Consider the following 19,196-nt stretch of genomic DNA (forward strand, 5'->3'; position numbering starts at 1 on the left):
AAATGAAAATTAATTAAAAATATGAATTTTATATACATCTGGTTTAGTAGGGAGACAATTTTGATGGGAAAATGTACCAACAGATCTCTTGAAAATGCCAGTGAAAAGAAAAATCTCAGGTGGGAAGTAATGGATCTAAAGTTTGGAAGGAAATAAAGGAAACCCTGCTTGCTTCCAAGAGTGTAAACAGAGAACTCGCAGCAAAGAGTAGGAGAAGAGGGGTGGGGTTGCTCCGTGCCAACGGTCCTGAAACTCAGGGGCGAATTTCAAATGACCTCCTGCTGACCTGCAGAAAATATGTCTTAGAAAACAATGCAGGCTTTTTGATTTTGGCTAAAAACGGGATCATCATAATTAAAAGACCACTGGGAATGCTTTGAAAATAAATCAAAAGATGATCAGAGTGGGACTTTAAAGAAGCTTTTAAATTACAAAAACCTTTTCAAAGCTCTATTTTTTGTTCCCAAATCACAAGAACTAGTGGAAATAGTATATAAAAACATTTTTTTTAATTATTTGATTTTGTTTCTCCTAGCTGTAGGATGTCATCATGTATAGAACCTGCACTAAAATTGCAAAGCTTGTTTGAATGTTAAAGCACAAAATCAGAAAACTTAAATTAATAAAACCCAAAGCTGCTCATTTGAACCCTGAGAAATGAAACAGCACATACACAAGTTATAAAAATACAACAAAAAAAACTTTGATTGGTATACTTCCTCTGGATTTCCCGCTACATCACCAGTGTTGTTTTCTAGAGCGCAAAAAAGTGTAAAAGCAACTGAGAACAAGCCTCCTGAGTAGATCTTACAGGGCTTTATAGATTTCTGAGTTTACTTAGAAAACCCTTTAACTAAAATGTCATGTTAAAAAAATAAGCTGTTAAAACGACAAACGTTTCTTCTTGATGACAGCCTCCAAGAAAACCTCCAGAAGAAATAAACATGTTTATGTGGCTGCGTGGTCCAGAATAGGACACAGCCACACAGCTGCTGTTTGCTGACAGTGACCCACAGCACCTGACTAAAGTATTGCGACATATTACTTTAGATGACAAATGACACCACAGTTTCCAATCAGAGAATTAAAAAAAACTCAAACTATTAATTAGTCATTCTATAAATCGACTTGAAAGATTTGATCCCACCATTTAATGTTGACGTAAATGTGTTTAGATTGCAGATCAAAGATAAATATTTAAGAAAGCAGGGGCTGGGGAAACCCCGTAAGCTTCAAGGAGTCACTTACATCTGTGTTGCAAAGTCCTGGGTGGGGTCCAGGGGCGAATAGTCAAATATCCTCTGAAGATTACCCACAAACCTAATAATCAAAACACAAACCACACACTCAGCTCAGCTACAACACATAACACAGACAGAAAAGTATGAAGAGCAGTCCTTTATCTGATTTGATATAGAAATGATTGATTTCTTTGCTGCAAAATACATTAAATATGAAGTTGATTTGTGTTCAAGGATTAAAACAATGAAAATTTAAACCTTAATAAGCCAAAACTAGTTTTTACTCAAACAAACAGAAATGGATCACATGAGTCAGATCTCATCACCGTGTTCAACACTCACATCCTCTGAAAGTCAGGGACGCTGAAGAGGATCTGCATTACTGTGCTCAGGTAGCAGCTGTCTCCTAAGTTCTTGATGCCCGTATACCCAGAACCATACACCATCTTCAGCTTCATCCCAGACTCCTGGATCACCTCCCATTCACTGACCCGCAATCGCGAGTTATTTTCTGTGTGGTGTCCATTCTCTGTCTGAAAAGAGAATGACGGGAAAGCATGAAAAAACAATTACTCTGTTTTTGTTGATCACATGCATGAGCATTTTTATCCAAATGTTTTGATGCTGAGATTAAAAAAAACAACATTTCTTACTCTTTTCTGCATTTGTAGCATATCTATTCCAAAGTGTGATAGGTGCTCTGATATATGTGGGTCCAAAACAGCTTCTTCCTCCTCAAACGAATAAACATCTGAAATCAAACCAGCGGTAAGAAAAATGTTTGATGTGGTGGAGCGGATGTCACAGGAAGAATTCAGAGTAGGTGAGCGAATATTCATAATTAATTATTAACCTTTATTCAACCAGATAAAACCCATTGAGATCAAAATCTCTTTTGCAAGGGTGACCTGGCCAACAGGTCGGCAGGACACATCAAATCATTTTATAATAATATAAAATAAAACAATAGGATTGGAATTGTTAAGATTTACAATTTGAAATGTAAAATTAAGGTACAGCGATGGGACTTAGTGCTTATAAAATGCAACAGATGTAAAACATTCAGATATAGATAAATAAACAGATTTTTTTTTTCTTTAATTTAAACATATGAAGAAAACAAACTATTTTGATAAGAGGCATTTGCTTTTTTTCCATCATTAAATATTTCCAATAAACAATAAAAAAAATGCCTGCATGTAGTTTGCCTTAAAATACATTTATAGGTATTCATATGAGTACGAATGCACAATATGGAATTACATCGAATGCCTTTTTTATGGCAAAAAAAGAACTTTTCTGAATGTTTGGCTTTTAATTTAACAAAGACAGAAAAGCAGATTTGTCTCCAGAAATTGCTTTGTGTCCGGCTCAGATAATCATGTAGAAGACCTGCTCCGTCTGGGGTAATGGTGTCCAGTTTGACTGCCAGCGGGTAGTTGGTTTCTTTGTAGTGCTCCAGAGCATGGCCATTGCCCCCGCTCCCATCAAAGAACCACTTCCCACACAGCACCGCCCCGTCTTTCAGGTTGAGCCACAGGTTTTCTCTCATCTCGCATTTCTGACACTTCCAGCCACTAACAGAAAAAAATAAAAATAAAAAATAAAAACACACAGACTTTAGAAGGTAGCTTTGAAATGCATTTTTATCTTTTTACTCTTTTTACCAAAGTAATTTTACTTTACCTGATTGTTTACACTGTGGACAAAATAATTTAAAAAAATATGGCAAAAGTTTGTTTTAAAATACATAATCTAAAAAGCAGAACTAACAATTTATACATAATAGAAATGTACACATATGTACTTAGGGTCTAGCAGTCCTATTTCTACACTGTCCACAAATGCATTAGTTACACCTACACCTGCAGTTATCACATATATAAATACTAGACCTCAAATCTTTACTTTGTTACATGAATTTTTAAAAGCAACAAGCTTCTCTAATAAAAAATAAAGAAAAGCAACTTTATGAAGGCTGCTTTTCCCTACAGCAAAATGTATTAAACCACCAAAATTTAAGCAACAGGCATGTTCCAAGCATTTAGAGTGTCTGTAGAGAAAACATTTTTATTTATAATATTTCAAGAAAAATAAAAAGGTAGAAAATTATGGTTCATCTGCATTCCAGCAGTATTCACTGTCTAAGCCACACGCTGCGTCAAGAACTAAATATGTTTCACAAGAGAGGATAAATTGTGATTATTTTTTTCTAAAATTATTCAACTTTTGTGGAATTCGTTTTAACCATTAAAAGAGACATTTTCTCAATCCTCTCTCATTTTCCTGCAAAAACATTTTATTTGCAAAAGCCGCAGAAGTTGCTGTTTCCATAGAAAATACAATAGGCTTCAATTAGGTCTTACCTGGGAGGGATCCGCACCCCATTATTCAGCTGTCTCAGGCTTCGGGCGTGTCTGGAGACCTGGATCTCCTCCTCCCACGACTCGGGCTCCTGCTTCTTGTAAGCTGATGGCGCGTTGAGAACTGCATCACAAGCAATAGTCACCTGGACATTGACAAAAAAAAAAAGAATTGGCAGGTGTATGGTTTTGCTGTGCTTTATCTTAATATACAAAGGTTTAATTCTATGTAAGAGGTGCAAAAATAGGAAAATAACCATGCAGAAATGTGTAATTTAAAGTGTAAAGTCGTGTTTATGCAACCTTAGAAAGAGAGGAAACCCTAAGAAACACAAAAGCACCCACAATTCACCAAGTGTTCCTCAATAAATTAAAAAAAAGCAACTGCAGTCATGCCAAAATCCAATTAGAATCATGCAAAAAAAGAAGAAAAAAAAACAACAGCATGCTAGATCCAAGCACAAAAGTTGTTCAGGAGCTCCTTCTTAGCTGCTGAACTGCCTGTTCTGTGGACAGGACACCACTGCGTGCACCATCCCCATCTGCATGCACAAACGTATTGCCGGCACTCACTGACCAGAGCGGGTAACTCCTCAATATTTGGTAAAGGGATCTCGAAGTGGTCTGGAAAAATGACGAGCTTGGCCTCATCCTCATATTCAAAGTCCTCACCATTAAAATCACGGTTAAGCTCTAAATCTTTAAAGGGAGGAAAGCAAAACAACGTGTCAATCGTAGAAGGACACCAACTTGTTATACATATCAATGCCTGATAATTACATTTTCATGATTAGCATTTCTAAAAAGGTTCATTTTTTTGGCTTTAATGTTTTTGCTTTTTAGCCTAGTTTTAGATTCATTACATGGAGAGTGTGGAAATGTGATTTTTTTTAGGCAGCCAAGTCATCTGTCTCTCCTTCATTAGATCAGAACCAAACAGATGACCTGGCATCAGCCGTTTGTCAAAAGAAGAGTCATGACTCATCATTGAATTGGACTTTCATTGAGTCATCCCTAACTGCTGCTCCTTATCCAACTGTGACCCATTTTAAATGTTTACATCAACTCAGCTCTGGTTTTAGGTGCGCTTTCAAACGTCAAATCATCTTCATGACAGTTTTTTTTCTTGAATTTTTTGTTCCATTCAGATCTTTCTGTTAACCGCCATTTTCCTTGGCTGACGACTATATTCATCTTTTTACAAGCTTTAAAATCTTTTTTTCCATCACATTTTTAACCTGTTAATTACAATTTGAAAAGCAAAACAAAAAAACAACATTACGTCATAGATATCAAAACAAAATTCCAGAAACCAAAATGTACAAAAATAAAATGTAAAAATGCTTAAAAAATAAATTATCAAAAATAACAAAACCTTAATTACAAGTTATTCACATTATAAGCCGACCAATCCGATGCCTCAGTAACATTTGATTGGCAGATCCATAGCCTGCTTTCAAGTGGAAGAGGTGTGACCTTCCAACACGCTCACTCCAGATTGACGAGAGTTGATGCCATTGTAAAAACGACTCAGACCAATTCGGACCAATCACCGCTTACTGGCATCCTTTTGCTCCAAAAAGGCGCCAACCATATAGCGAAAAACTGCACCTGAATTGACTTCATTTGGTTGGAGCCAGAAGTTGAATTGACTTCATTTGGTTGGAGCCAGAAGTAAGTCATTTTACAATGGCAACGTCACACTTACTTCATGCTCGCTGAAATAACCACTAAATAATCCAAATCAGACTACAACTACAAAAATTGACTACATCTGCTGTTGTTTTTCACCTTTCAACTTTCACAGGTTCGCACAGTTACAGTGGTGGACAAAATTGTTGGTACCCCTTTAGTTAAAGAAACAAAGTCCACAATGCTCACTGAAATGACTTAAAACGTTCAAAAGTAACAATAAATTAAAATTTATTGAAACTTAAATCATCAAAATCACCCATTCCTTTTGAATTGTTGATTAACAGAATTATTTAAAAAAACAAACTAATGAAATAGAGCTGGACAAAAATGATGGTACCCATAACTTAATATTTTGTTGCATAACCTTTTGAGGCAATCACTGCAATTAAACCGTTTCTGTATTCATCAATGAGCCTTCTGCACCTGTCCACAGGTATTTTGGCCCACTCCCCATGAACAAACTGCTCCAGTTGTCTCAAGTTTGACTGGTGTCTTCTCCAAATGGCATGTTTCAGCTCCTTCCACAGATGTTCAATGGGATTCAGATCTGGGCTCATGGAAGGCCACTTCAGAATAGTCCAACGCTTTTCTCTTAGCCATTCTTGGGTGTTTTTGGCTGTGTGTTTTGGATCGTTGTCCTGTTGGAAGACCCATGACCTGCAACTGAGACCAAGCTTTCTGACACTAGGCAGCACATTTCTACCCAGAATGCCTTGATAATCTGGAGATTTCGTTTTACCTTGCACAACTTCAAGACACCCTGTGCCAGATGCAGCAAAGCAGCCCCAAAACAGAACTGAGCCTCCTCCATGTTTCACAGTATGAACAGTGTTCTTTTTAGTTGTATGCTTCATTTTTGAGTCTACGAACATAGAGCTGATGTGCTGATGTTACCAAAAAGCTCCAGTTTTGTCTCATCTGTCCAAAGGACATTTTCCCAGAAGCTTTGTGACTTGTCAACATGCATTTTTGCAAATTCCAGTCTGGCTTTTTTATGATTTCATTTCAACAGTGGTGTCCTCCTTGGTCGTCTCCCATGAAGTCCACTCTGGCTCAAACAACGATGAATGGTGCGTTCTGACACTGATGTACCTTGATCTAGGAGTTCACCTTTAATGTCTTTGGAGGTTGTTCTGGGCTCTTTAGATACAGTTCCAACTATCCGTCTCCTCAATTTGTCTTCAATTTTCCTCTTCCGGCCACGTCCAGGGAGGTTGGCTACTGTCCCGTGGGTCTTAAACTTCTGAATAATATGTGCCACTGTCATCACAGGAACTTCAAGCTGCTTAGAGATGGTTTTATAGCATTTACCTTTACGATGTTTGTCTATAATTTTGTTTCTAATGTCCTGGGACAATTCTCTCCTTGGCTTTCTGTTGTCCGTGTTCAGTGTGGTTCACACCTTTTCACCAAACAGCAATGTGACTATTTGTGTCCCCTTAAATAGGCAGACTGACTGATTATGGGTTTGAAAACAGCTGTGATGTCAATTAAAGGACATACCTGAGTTCATCATGACCCCCTGGGCAATTAGTTCTCAGTCTTTTATGGAGGTACCATCATTTTTGCCCAGCCCTATTTCATTAGTTTGTTTTTTTTAATAACTCTGTTAATCAACAACTCAAAAGTAATGGCTGATTTTGATTATTTAATTTTCAATAAATTTTAATTTGTTACTTTTGAACGTTTCAAGTCATTTCAGTGAGCATTGTGGACTTTCTTTCTTTAACTGAGGGGTACCAACAATTTTGTCCACCACTGTAATTTGGCAGAGTTGTGTCTTTGCGGAAACAACCCTGGATTTTATTGGGGCTGGGGTCCGGCACAGGGGGACAAGATTTGCATCCCCCACCTTGGCTACATAGTTAGGCAGTAGCGCAAGGGGGTCTTGTCCAAGCTCAAGAGTACAGCTAAACTGTAATAATTAAAGTAATTGTTAATAGCACACTTATGTTAATTGTAAAATTCTAAACTTGTCAACTAAGTTTGAAAAAAAAAAGCTTGGATGGTATCAATGACCTTTTATTTTAGCTGCTGCCCGGATGTTTTAGTATAACATCGTAGAACTAGTTTAGGGCTCATTTAGATTAAATTTTTTACTTAAATATTAGACTCAAACATTTCCAACTATAAAGCATGATAAAGGGGCTGATGGGAAAGACTGCCGGTCAGTAGCTGACCGCTTAAGGCACAGAACCGCACCAAAACTGTGACATCAATCACACGGAGCCTGCGTGGAAGTCACTGCTCCATCAGGCACCTGGTTCTCTGCGACCAGCGTCATCGCAGAATTAGACAAGCGTCAGCCTCGCCTGGACGCTGACAGCTGGTGGCAGCTGAGGGGCCAGTGACTGACAACAGGCAGCCCAGTGCGTTAATCAACCGCCCTCTCCCCACCCCGAAGAGGAGTCGGAAGGGGTTGGCAAGGCTTTGATTTAGAACAGTTACCAGCTATACATACAAATAAATCAGTTATATTTAGAATACAGGAAGAGAAGAGGGTTAGTCCTAGGAAATATCTGACACTTTTGGTAAAAGCAAGCCAGAGGAGTAGCTGACGGAAAGCAAACAATAACACAGTGTAAGGAAGGAGCTAACCTGAAACCAACAGCACAGTTAGAAACTGCAAAAGCTGTATGTTTCACAAATGTTGCAACTACCTTGTTTAATGTTCAGACACAAAGGGAATAGTGTATATCTGTAAGATTAAAAAGCAGTTTGTATTTACACTACTCACAAGAAGTTAGCTTCTCTTATTTTATCTGAATTTTAGTGAAATATGTCAAAGTTCCCTTTGATATCACTAATAATGAATGAGAAAAAACGCTATTTTCACATTTATTATCCAAAAAGTTAAGATAATATTAAATACAGCCCAAATAACAAACTTCCACTATTTGCTGCAATGACAGTTTGACAGCGACATCTCCCGCTCCTTACTAGCCCCATGATGTTGCTCTGAGGCGTCCCATCTGCTACACGGGCCTGCAGCTGTGTGGCGTTTACTAAACCACGTCTGAGTGCACAGGTCCTTAGGTACTGGTCATGGTTGCGGTCTGTCTCTCATCCACTCTTTGCTCTGTCACAAACTCAGCCATTAGTTCTGTGTCTTGATGCAAGTCTGCTTTGAGTCAAAGTCCACCTGCAACATCTGACTGCCTACTACCAACCCGAAGGGTCGCTATGGCCAAGTGGCGCTGCTCATCCGTTAAGCGACACCGTGAGTTCATGTCTGTTTGAACATTGAACTTGGAATGACTTACTGACAAAATCTGATTTTTAGACCCACAGGATGTTGAAATTGATGTCACATTGAAAAGGTTTTTCTTTTAGAATTTTTTTGTTTTTGGCTCCAAAAAGTCCAAAACATGTTTGATAGGTTAACTGATGACTCTAATTGTCCCTTGGTGGGACTGTATGTGGGATGGATGGGCTTCAATCAGTAAAGGACACGGTACTCAGTTTTTGTGAGTGGTGTGTGTAGCACATTTCAATCCACCTCCTTTTTTCACTCGCAGTTTAAAGAACCTGCAACATTTTATATCTTTTGTCTTACCAACCATGTCTAACATTTCCACTTTCACTAACTCACTTAAGATTCTTTTATTGCTGTATACAAATCTTAATCAAATTGAACCTTCTTCTTTTTTTTCTTTCAAATCAGGATTTCTTTTAGTTTATGAGCCTCCGAGAGCTCTCAGGTCATCAGGTGCAGGTCTGCTGGTGGTCCCCAGGGTCGGAAACAAAAACCCAAAGCGAGGCCACATTCCAGGACCGTGGAGCTCCCCTGTGGAACAGCCTGTCTGAGGATGTGAAGGTTTTATCTACTGTGGAGGTTTTTAAGGTAAAATACTTTAAACTTATCTATGCAGATTATATTTTAAGTAGCTTTTACACTTTCCTCATGTTTTAATTTATTTCAAAGACAGTTTTTTCTCTGTTTTTATTCAATTCAATTGTGAGTTAGGGTCTTTTTAAAATTATTATTTATTTTATTTATTTATTTATTTTATATAAAACATTTTTAGGTGTTCTGCAACAAATAAAAGTGCTCTATAAATAAGGTTGATTTGAAATCTTTTCCAACTAAAGTAGAACAAACCCACATAAAGTTGCTCTGGATTATATGGGCTTAAAGAATAGGTGAAGTTTTAAAGCAAACAGTCAAGGCTGAACTGAAAGGGTCCAAGAAGGGAGACTGACTGACTGACTGACTAATGGACTTGAACATGTCTGAAAACGTTTAAAGAAGAAAAACTGCGGCTGCCTTGTTCATCACAATGTGGGTCTCACACAGGCTCGACACCAATAAGATGGATCTCAACAAGCAAATGAGGTTCTGATGATGTTTTGAAAGTTAACCAAAACATTGAAAGTCCATCACAAAAGGTCTTTCTGAACTCTTCAGGATTTCTTTTATGAGCTCAAAAAATTTCTGCTCTAAAATACCACTTAAACTCGTTACTTTTGTAAAGTCCTTTTTGACTGTTTTATCTAAAAGGTCATATTTATTTAAAAAAATTAATAAGGTATCAGAAATAAGTACATTTGACATACCTAGAAATACTTTTCCATTTCTTCGTCTGGGGATGGCACCGCCTGCAGCTCCTGTGGTTTTCTGCATGAAAAACAAGAAGGAAAAAAACATAAACTGAATAAAAGAGGCTTCTGAAATTTTTCAATAAGTTTTTTGTCATAATCCAACCATGGAAATTTGTGCATATTAATATGTATATTTAGTGCCTAAGTGTAACTTTATCAAATCAAACTTTATTTATAAAAAAGCTCTTCTAATGCATTTTGTGCAGCTCGAAGCGCTTTAACATTAAAAACAGAAAACACAATATTACAGAAAAAACCCAACCCACCCTTCCCACTCCCCTCTGTTAAAACATATGACCCATGACCCCCACGTACAATGAATAATGACTATGTAACTGTAAAAATGAATAAAGAAATAAACAATAAATAAAGAAACCAGGAGCCAGCCTGGCCATGGGAGCATCGAAACAGTGCCCACCCAGACTGGGACAGCAACAGAGTCCACTTCACAGCCGTAAAGCTGCAAAGTTTAACTCCAGCTGCCCCAGCAAGGGAGACAACTGCAGCAACAACCACAGACCAAGCCGGCAAGCCCTGGCAGAAAAGATCCCCACAAGAAACACTGGGGCTAAAATCATGATAAGATACTAAAATTAAAGACATAAGATGTATATAAAAACATAAAATTGAGAATAAGGTGCATAAAATGAAATTAAATACATAAAATAGCCTATACTAAAACTAATAGAATAAATTTGCAGTTAAAATCAACTAAAAGCTAAATTAAAAAGGTGGGTCTTGAGCCTCTTCTTAAAAATCTCTACAGTCTCTGCTGCTCTGAGGTTCTCCAGCAGGCTGTTCCACAGGCGAGGACCGTAATGGCAGAACGAAGCCTCCCCCTCCCCTAAGTTTTGGTCCTCACCTTAGGAACAACTAAGAGGCCAGTACCTGAAGACCTCAGGGTCCGCGAGGGCTCATACTTTAAAACAATATCATTTAAATAAGAAGGCCCAAGACCATTAAAACATTTATAAACCATTAAAAGAATTTTCTTCTTTTATAGTAGATGTTTCATTGCTCACTTTGCTTAAATTGTCAAACACGATTAAAAAACACGAGTATAAAAATATCTACTGACTTAAAGATTTTATCTTTTATTTATAAATCAGTCAATTTGCAGAAAACGAGGTATTGAATTATCAATGTAGACAATAAAACCCATATTTGTGCGAATTTTCATGAAACTCACTGGATTTATTTGATACTAGCGGTGTCCAGGCAGAGCTAGAAGACTGTGAATGCTGACACACTGAAGTCTGAGAGGACTCACATGAAAGAAAAACAGCAGACATAGAGGCAGCAGAATGCGAGCAGCTGTTTCTGACCTGCTCCAGGCATGGAACCACCAGCTCTTTACCAAAACAGCTGATCCAAGCACATTTAGAGCCAATGAGAAATCACAGCAACAAGATATTTACTGTAAGATGGTCAGAATTCTACCATGATGATCATTGTTCAAGTCAAGATCTCGTGAAACGGCAAAAGTTTCCATAAAAAGTCGTGTTTTATATAGTAGTATTTCCCTACCGGTCACTTAAAAGCTCTTTTTTTTAATCGTTTAATGAATGATGTTTGCATCCTGTGCATTTCCGCCCAGCAATATACAGCAGTTTACCAAAGTGTTTGCATTTTTTCTAAGCTCCACTGCAAATGTAACTGATAGTCGCACATTTGTCCCAGCTATATGACCACCAAAAATCCAATAATTATTTGATTTTCTGAGTAATCAGATTATTCAGCGAGTCTATAAATAGCCTCATTTGATATACTTCTTTCGAAAACACCACCCATTATAATGTGATTATTTATTTTATGTCAACCTTTTTGTCTCATCTATTTTAACATGCAAGAACAAGTTAAAGAAACAAAATGGCAGTGGCATAGCTGCAAAATGTCTGGCAAAAATAAATAAATGTATGTATACATGTATATAGTGAGCATGTGTCCAAATTGCTTTTATAATCCTGGGTACTAGTTCGTCCTTTACTATTTAACTATAGTTTTATAGGGTTTAGAGAGTCATGAGTAAACTCCCTCCCATTTTTTCTCCTAAGAAAAACAAATAGCAGCAAACGTATTTAGACTTCTTTATACTTTTATAATCTCTTGGACTACTTTAAACACTTAGGAAAGGCGAACTTTCACAATTTAAGACCAAATCTTTGAAAAAAACACCGGAAATCTAATGTAGCATAGTGTCTTTGTGAGTTCATAAACTCTTAAACATGTCATGTTCTCATACTTCCAAAGTGGATTTAAACACGTCAGATTAATGTATTACAATAAAATGAACAAATATAAGATTTCTTGAGATATTAGTTTTATAGGCTTAGGTGTAAACAGAATATTTTAAGTTTTTATCTGATTTAACTATTATTTGATTAAAATTTCAATTAACATATCTTAATATTTTATTTATCAAAACATAATTCTAAATTTACATTCTATATTTATGTGTCTCTTCTAATCAGATGTATAATAACATCCATATATGTAAAAGAAACAATGGAAACAGCAGAACCATTTCAGTTTCACTCCATTCATCTTTTGATTTATTTTCAAAGCATTTCAAGTAATCTTTAAATGATAATTATGCCATTTTCAGCCCAAACTGTTTTTTTAACGTGTTATTTTCTAGGACATATGTTCTGCAGAGCGGCAAAGGTTATTCAAAAATTTGCCTCCGAGTTGAGGGGGGGACTGAAATATAATTTTAAGCTTAGGTTTCTTAATACATTTCCTCCATTATGAGAAGATGTAGCAGTAATATGTTAAAAACACCAAAAACATGATTTTCATCAGAGAGGGTACTTAGAGAAACTGAGGACCATTAGTTCTTAGACATTTAAATTAAGGATAAATTATTTGTTGTTTCTGGTGTTTTCTATGCAGTAAAGTTCTGAAAGTAAGGCAATACGTCAACAAATAGACAATTAAATTCAGTTCTACTTTAGAGTGTAATTTAATAGTGAAAGAGCAAAGCAGCTCAGGGGATTGGAGCTCAACTTTCTTTTTCCATCATTAATTGTTTCAACTGGTAAAATCTTTTGTTGACTTTAAAATGTTTTGTATTTTTTGTATATTCACTGAAAACCTTTCAAATCAACAGCATCTTTGGTGCTGTGAGAGAGTAGTTCTCTTTCTCATTGCTTTAAAATCATTTGGATTTTGTTCTTCAAGTGAAAGAAAGTAAAACATTGAACAGGGAAGCAGGAAAACGTACCTCTTTGACGTGACGTTTCAGGTGCATGTAAACACTCTGCCCAGTTTTGCGATAATGCCTCTCTACGTGCTCCCGACCAAAGCCCAGGAATGTGTTCATGCACACATAGAGGCCTCCCTCAGACTCCTACATACCAAAACAAACAGGAACACTGAGCAAGAGCACATGGTGGGAAATTATTTCATTCCTTAAATCAAAAAAATCTAAGTTAAAACATGAGATGAGTTAACATTTGTGCTAGTATTTTTTTAAAAATACGTGGACATCGAAGAGAAGGTAAACACTGTTGATAATGTGCAAATCATGCAGGATTACAAAGGGTAAATATAAAATGTAATGTGTGAAATATAAGACCAATAAACATTGTTTACTGGTTTGACATAAAGCTTATACTTCTCTCACAACAATAGCACAATGTGGATGTTTCATTTACTTTGGGAAACATTTAAAGTTAAAGGAGGATCAATCAAACTTGCAGAATTCTCATGAGTCAAGTATTAGAAAAAAGGTTCTGTCACTTTTCTCAAGTAATAATATACGGGGGGAAAATTGTTTTCCAAAAATTAATAAAAACATAAAAATGTATGTTTATTTAGGTTTGTTTTTTTGCATAAAAATAAGATATAGCCTTAAATGTCACGATGTTTGCAGCAGAACATAAATGCAGAACTGAAGGCTCAGATTATCCCTAAAACCTTTGTTTTTAGGGCTCAAGGTTTTGTTCTATATAGTCCTATAAAGTTTGTTCAAGTTTAAAAACAAACTATAGGTATCTTAATTTCCTAAACAGACCCACATGTTGAAACAAGATAGAGTGGTTTTTGATTTTTGCTGCATTCACAGGCTCATGTAACCAAACAATCAACTTCTGGGTTTTCAGAAATTTACATTTTTGTAAGATAAACAATAATAACCTTCTCTTCCTCCACACATGTGGACTGCCAGACAACAAAGAACTAGAAAGCAACCTTTCAAATTAAATTTAACTTAAATCTGCAATCAGTGTCGTTATAAAACCCTGTGTTAAACCTTTAAGTGGCCCAGAGTGACATCTGAGCTTCAACAGTACAAAGACAAAAATAAACCAGTCCTCAGGCCAACATGATGAACTCCAGACAGCTGAGTCACCTTTAAAAATGGCTCCAGTGGGGAAAGTATTGGAGGAATTAAGCTTCATGACCCAAAATGTCTTTTTGATCTCCAATTAATTCGTTTACCTTTAAATTACAAAAAGTAGTGTTTAAACTTTATATGTTGTACTTAATTATGAGTAAAGTGTTAAAAGTAAAATACAAATATATTTTTTAATGTGGAGGAATAAAATTAACAATTTATTGGCAATAAACATAAATGGGGGGAACAAACACTCTAAAACATGGATTTTTAAAGTGCAATTGTTTTGGACCAATAAAACCATATATTGTTTACTATAAAGCCACAACATAAAGACAATAATCTCAGTGAAGGCCACGACAAGCAAAAATGAACAACAATTAATATTTCTATTCAGCTATTTGTATGAATAATTTCATTTTGAGGAGCACCGCGGATCAAAAACGCCCCAGCTGAACTGAAATGATGTTTGTTTGGTGGCGCGCGTGCAGCTGCTACACCGATTTCTTGTTTAGTTTTCCTTCTTCGTTCACGAGGGAAATGGGACATCATGGACAAGCGCGCATCTGCTTCACGTGTGTTGATCAGCAGACTCACTGACGGAGGCGCACATTCCCCTCCACAAACAAACAATACGCGCGCGCCGTGTGGCATTTCAGACACTTACGGGGGAGTCGAACGAAAAGGCGCACTCGCTCTTGAAGACCCTGTCTCCGGTTCTGGGGACTCGGATGGTGGGCATGTAGGGGACCAACAGCTCTCCCAAGTCTGCAGCCATCTTCGCATTCCCCCTCCTCGCAGCTCAGTGCTGCGGAGTCTGCGGAGCTGCGCTGTCAGAGGAGAGGATGCTATTTTTAAAGCGCTCCGTCGCTACATTCCTCGCGCCAAGGGGATGTGACGCGCAAAATTAAAATGCCAGAGGGTCGCCCGGGCAGGAACCGGGTGACAACGAAGGTGAGGGCACGGGGGGGAAATTCGGCCTGTTGTTGTGGGGTTTTTTTCCCACCTAAATTGTGCGTAGAAATTACAGAGCTGCGATGACGCCGCGCTGCTCACGCGAGTAGTTTACCAGGAAGGCCCCGCCCACCTCCAATAAGGATTCAAAAACTCAGCAGACATGCTCCTGCACGGTTCTCGATCCATCTATCCGGAAAAAATTATATTTTTTATAATTTTGTGTACTGACATTTATGGAAACGTACATCATTCAATAAACAACGGGTGGTTTTTCTTTTATTTTTTCAACTGAATGCAATACGCTTCCATAAATATTAGCCAATATCTATGTTGAAATAGAAAATAAATATTTTGCCTTATAAAAAATGTAATTTTTACGACAAAAAAAGCACTTTATGTTTGCCTACCGCACGGTGCTGCCACCTGCTGGACAACTATCTTCATTACCAAAACACGATCAGAGCAAGGGTCTGCAACCTGAGGCTCTGGAGCCACATGATTCTCTTTTATCCCTCAATCTCTGGCTTTAAAATACCACATGTTTGAATAAATTATAAATTATTTCGATTTTTAAACTAAGGTAAACCTATATTTGTAAAATCCCTTGTTTTTCTTCTTTTACAGAACTCAGGAGAAAAAGGATGACCATACACGAAAGTCATCATAAAATGCCATGTTTGACTTTCCTGCATTTTTGGTTCAAGTAAATCTTCTGCAACAGCAGGATCTTTTTTTAAATGGGGTGTATTTTATTTGTCCTACCATTTAAAGTAAAATAAATTAAATCTGTTTATACAGAAAAGTTAAACACTGTAGTAACTGAATTGTTGTAAATATTTCAAAGCTACATTTTATAAATAAATTGCTTACAAAGACAAAGTGTATTTTTCTTAAGTGAGGTGGGATTTTGCAGCTCTCACTGGGTTTTGATCAGTGAGAAACTGCAAAAAATGCAAAGGTTGTAGATTTCTGGTTTAGAAAAACCTACATTAGCGATTATGTAAGTTTTAAGGTTGTCAACATAATACTCAATATTTAAAATGTTAACCAGTAAAGTCCCTTATATATGTTGCAAGTGTTGAATACTATAGTTAAAAAAGGTGTTTACTAAATTTTCAGTATTTATAATTATTTTAATTGCTTCTTCCTGGTTTTGCTTGCAAAATAACATTAACTAACAAAGCTCATTTAATGTATAAACTGCATTTTTAACCAAACAAAATACTATTTAGATCAAATAACCAGCTAAAATGATTAAAAAAAAGTGGATAGGTCTAAAACTTTTATTTGGTTTTAGGAAGTAACGAGAAATATTTGTAAAGTAAAAGAGCCTCTGACTTGTAAATGTTTGGTGTCTTTAATGTTACACAAATATTGCAAACAACACTTATTTTCCTTAAGAAAACCTAAATGTTCTCATCAGGAAACAATTTTCCTATTGCGCCTTTGTCTACTCTGGAGTTATTTTTATTTTAATCTGTTCTAAATAAATAAAATACACTCAAATACAACATGTAAAACAAGTGTATCCAAATAATGGAGTTAAAGGAAAGGAAAACAACAGTCTACTTAGAGATATTTTATTTACGCAGAGAAAAATGTACAGTGAAGTTGATCAAATCTTGAAAAGGCGTCTTCATTAATTGTCAGGTGATGCCTTTGGACTGTTGTCAATGAGGTCCTTGTTGAGGGTGGGGATCTGGAACCAAGGACCATCTCCACTCTCCCTCATGTGGCGACGTACCTCCATCTGTGTCAGTCTGTTGATGCCACCAGGAAGTGAATTATTAAACATTTCACACATTAAACCTTTGGGCAGGTTAGTGATTTTTTTTTTCTTAGCAGAAAACATTTTACCCAAAAAAATCAGAGGTAAAATATTTCTGCTCGTGAAAAGTGAATTACCCGTTTCTAATTTAGATTTTCTATATTTTGGAAGAGCAGCTGGTAAAACTTCCATCACACACTGACTGCATTATTTTTTGCTTGGCTGCTGAAGTTGCTTTTGTCTATGAAACGCCACATACAATGACGAGTTAATTGGATATTTCTAATATATGTCAAATATGACAGATTCACAAGCATTTTCCATTTTGCACACAACAGGCTTTAAAAACACTCATGTTTATGATAGTTATCATCCAATGAGTGGATTCAGATCATCAAGACATCGGTACTCGCCTCATATCTGCCTTTTCTTTTTCGATCTGAATTGCAGCCATCATCTTTTCATAGTCCTTCACTGGGGAGTCGTACAAATTTCTTGAAATCCACCTGGTGATGGGGTGCTTCGATGACAGAACAGCAGGAGTCTGTTAGAAAGCTGCTAATAACAAGGCGAAGAGACAAAAAGAGAAAGCTACAAACCTTGTAGTACTCCCAGTGCTCGGGTTCATAGCCCTCAGGAATCTCAGCCAGCTCTGCTTCACCTACAGAAGACAGTACAGCCTAAGTCTTACCATTTTTAAGTTATTTTCTCTTTTTTCAGTCCAAGTGGTTATGAATCACAGTTAAACAAATGATGTGAAAGCCCAAAGCAAGATTATGAGAACAAAAAGACATCTGTACTTACCGATGAAGAGATTGACCCCTGTGACAATGATGGCTACCGGGATCCCAGTCAGAAGGACATAATATTGCTGAGGAAGAAAAAAAATTAGATCGAGGACAGGATGAACTAAAGTTAGCAATAGGAGTGAAAGAAAAACATTTTTAAAAAAACTCAGGATTCTTTACATCTAACATTCAGCTTGCTTTAAGAAGTAATGTAGCTTTTATTTTGAAAGTAATGTTTGAAACGAAAACTAGTTTTGGTGTATTGTTTTTTTGTAAAGGCAGCATTTATAGAATTTTTTAATATTTAAAAACACTTATTTCTGTAAAGGTTAGTGTTTACTTAGAACAGAGGGAATGCAGGGCTCAATGTTTTATAAATAAGAAAAAAGGGGGGGGTTGTCATTAACATGTAGGGGTTTAATGACCTCACAAAGTTGAACAGCATCAGAAAAGCAACAAAAAATGAGAACCATATTTTTTTATTCATAAGTACCATTCTTGAGAATTTTGTATAAGAAGTGTGATGTGTTCCGCATTATTTCCTAATGAATAAATTGCTGTTATGATTCCTGCAGCCTGTAAATGACATGAAGTGCTGACCAATAAACGCAGAAATCTCCTGTCGTAGTAGTCAGAGGGTTTGATGACAAACATTTTCTTTCCATGGCCCCAGCGAATGGCAGCTGTAAAACAGAGAAATGCTGTCAATCAGTAAACACTAAACAGAAATACAAACAGACTGTGGGGGGAAAACAGCATAGATTTGGAGGATACCATTTTTTAAGTAAATAAACATGTAAACAGTACCACTAAAAGTACTTCTTCGTGGTTTGTTGACTGAGCCTCTGAGGCAGTAAAGTGTGTGGTGGTAACTCAACCGACAAATGTGCTTAAGACCAAACGTTTTAGCTGCATTACATAACTGCATGAATTCTTATTTCAAATTTGATTTGAAATAATCCAGTTTTTATCCCTCCTGCAACGGGGCCACCTAACAAGCTAACTCAAGCTAGCACGCTAGTGAGTCCCGGTGCAAGGTCAGGACAGAAACAGGCAGACTTTATGGAGAAACGCCTCGTTTTTCTAATCACGAGGGGATTCCTTACCTTTGTCTGTTCGAGGAATTGCTCGAGTGAGTAGATTTGCCGGAGAACTCCCTGGTTTAAGTGGGGTCAGTCTGGCTGCAAAGGCAGCAGCCGACCTGAGAACGCTCATCCCCACCATTACTACTGTTGGACGACAGGGCAACAACGCGGACGCTGATTCGTCCATCAGGAGATGAAGCTGGAGCCGCCATATTTGGTAAGGGCAAACTATTCTTCCTTTTTAGTTCAAACCCTTTGTCAATTTTATACTGTACTTGTGCATATTTTTTAAACGTTTAACAACTTTACAACCCGAAGCAGAAAGAACGTTTTTGTGCTGATTTTCAAAAAAAAAAAAAAA

At 36.9% G+C, this 19,196-nt stretch overlaps 2 protein-coding genes and 1 long non-coding RNA gene across 8 annotated transcripts in view; 1 reads left to right on the forward strand and 2 right to left on the reverse strand.

The window, feature by feature from the left end:
• The window catches only part of usp13 (ubiquitin specific peptidase 13), a 38,248-nt gene extending 23,117 nt beyond the window's left edge, over positions 1-15,131 (reverse strand). For all 6 annotated transcript variants that reach the window (XM_020702284.2, XM_020702283.2, XM_020702282.2 and 3 more), the window contains exons 1-9: positions 14,905-15,131; positions 13,125-13,250; positions 9,857-9,917; positions 4,182-4,303; positions 3,608-3,750; positions 2,634-2,818; positions 1,895-1,992; positions 1,584-1,774; positions 1,249-1,320 (exon numbers count right to left, since the gene is read on the reverse strand). In XM_020702284.2, the coding sequence (XP_020557943.1) occupies positions 1,249-1,320; positions 1,584-1,774; positions 1,895-1,992; positions 2,634-2,818; positions 3,608-3,750; positions 4,182-4,303; positions 9,857-9,917; positions 13,125-13,250; positions 14,905-15,015 (1,109 nt within the window). In that variant the 5' untranslated portion in view covers positions 15,016-15,131. The remainder of the gene's footprint in view (positions 1-1,248; positions 1,321-1,583; positions 1,775-1,894; positions 1,993-2,633; positions 2,819-3,607; positions 3,751-4,181; positions 4,304-9,856; positions 9,918-13,124; positions 13,251-14,904) is intronic.
• Positions 15,096-15,864, forward strand: LOC110014929. Its single transcript, XR_002289954.1, has 2 exons — positions 15,096-15,191; positions 15,819-15,864. It is a non-coding gene; the product is annotated as an uncharacterized LOC110014929 (long non-coding RNA).
• Positions 15,865-16,758: 894 nt separating this feature from the next.
• On the reverse strand, positions 16,759-19,004 carry ndufb5 (NADH:ubiquinone oxidoreductase subunit B5). The gene is made up of 6 exons (XM_004067721.4): positions 18,857-19,004; positions 18,351-18,433; positions 17,767-17,833; positions 17,562-17,623; positions 17,376-17,482; positions 16,759-16,954 (listed from the first exon to the last, which is right to left on the reverse strand). The coding sequence occupies exons 1-6, from the start codon at positions 18,972-18,974 to the stop codon at positions 16,834-16,836; spliced, it is 558 nt and encodes a 185-aa protein (XP_004067769.1). The 5' UTR covers positions 18,975-19,004; the 3' UTR covers positions 16,759-16,833.
• Positions 19,005-19,196: the final 192 nt, after the last annotated feature.

This window comes from Oryzias latipes, chromosome 4 (genome assembly GCF_002234675.1).
Source record: "Oryzias latipes chromosome 4, ASM223467v1".
NCBI lineage: Eukaryota > Metazoa > Chordata > Actinopteri > Beloniformes > Adrianichthyidae > Oryzias > Oryzias latipes.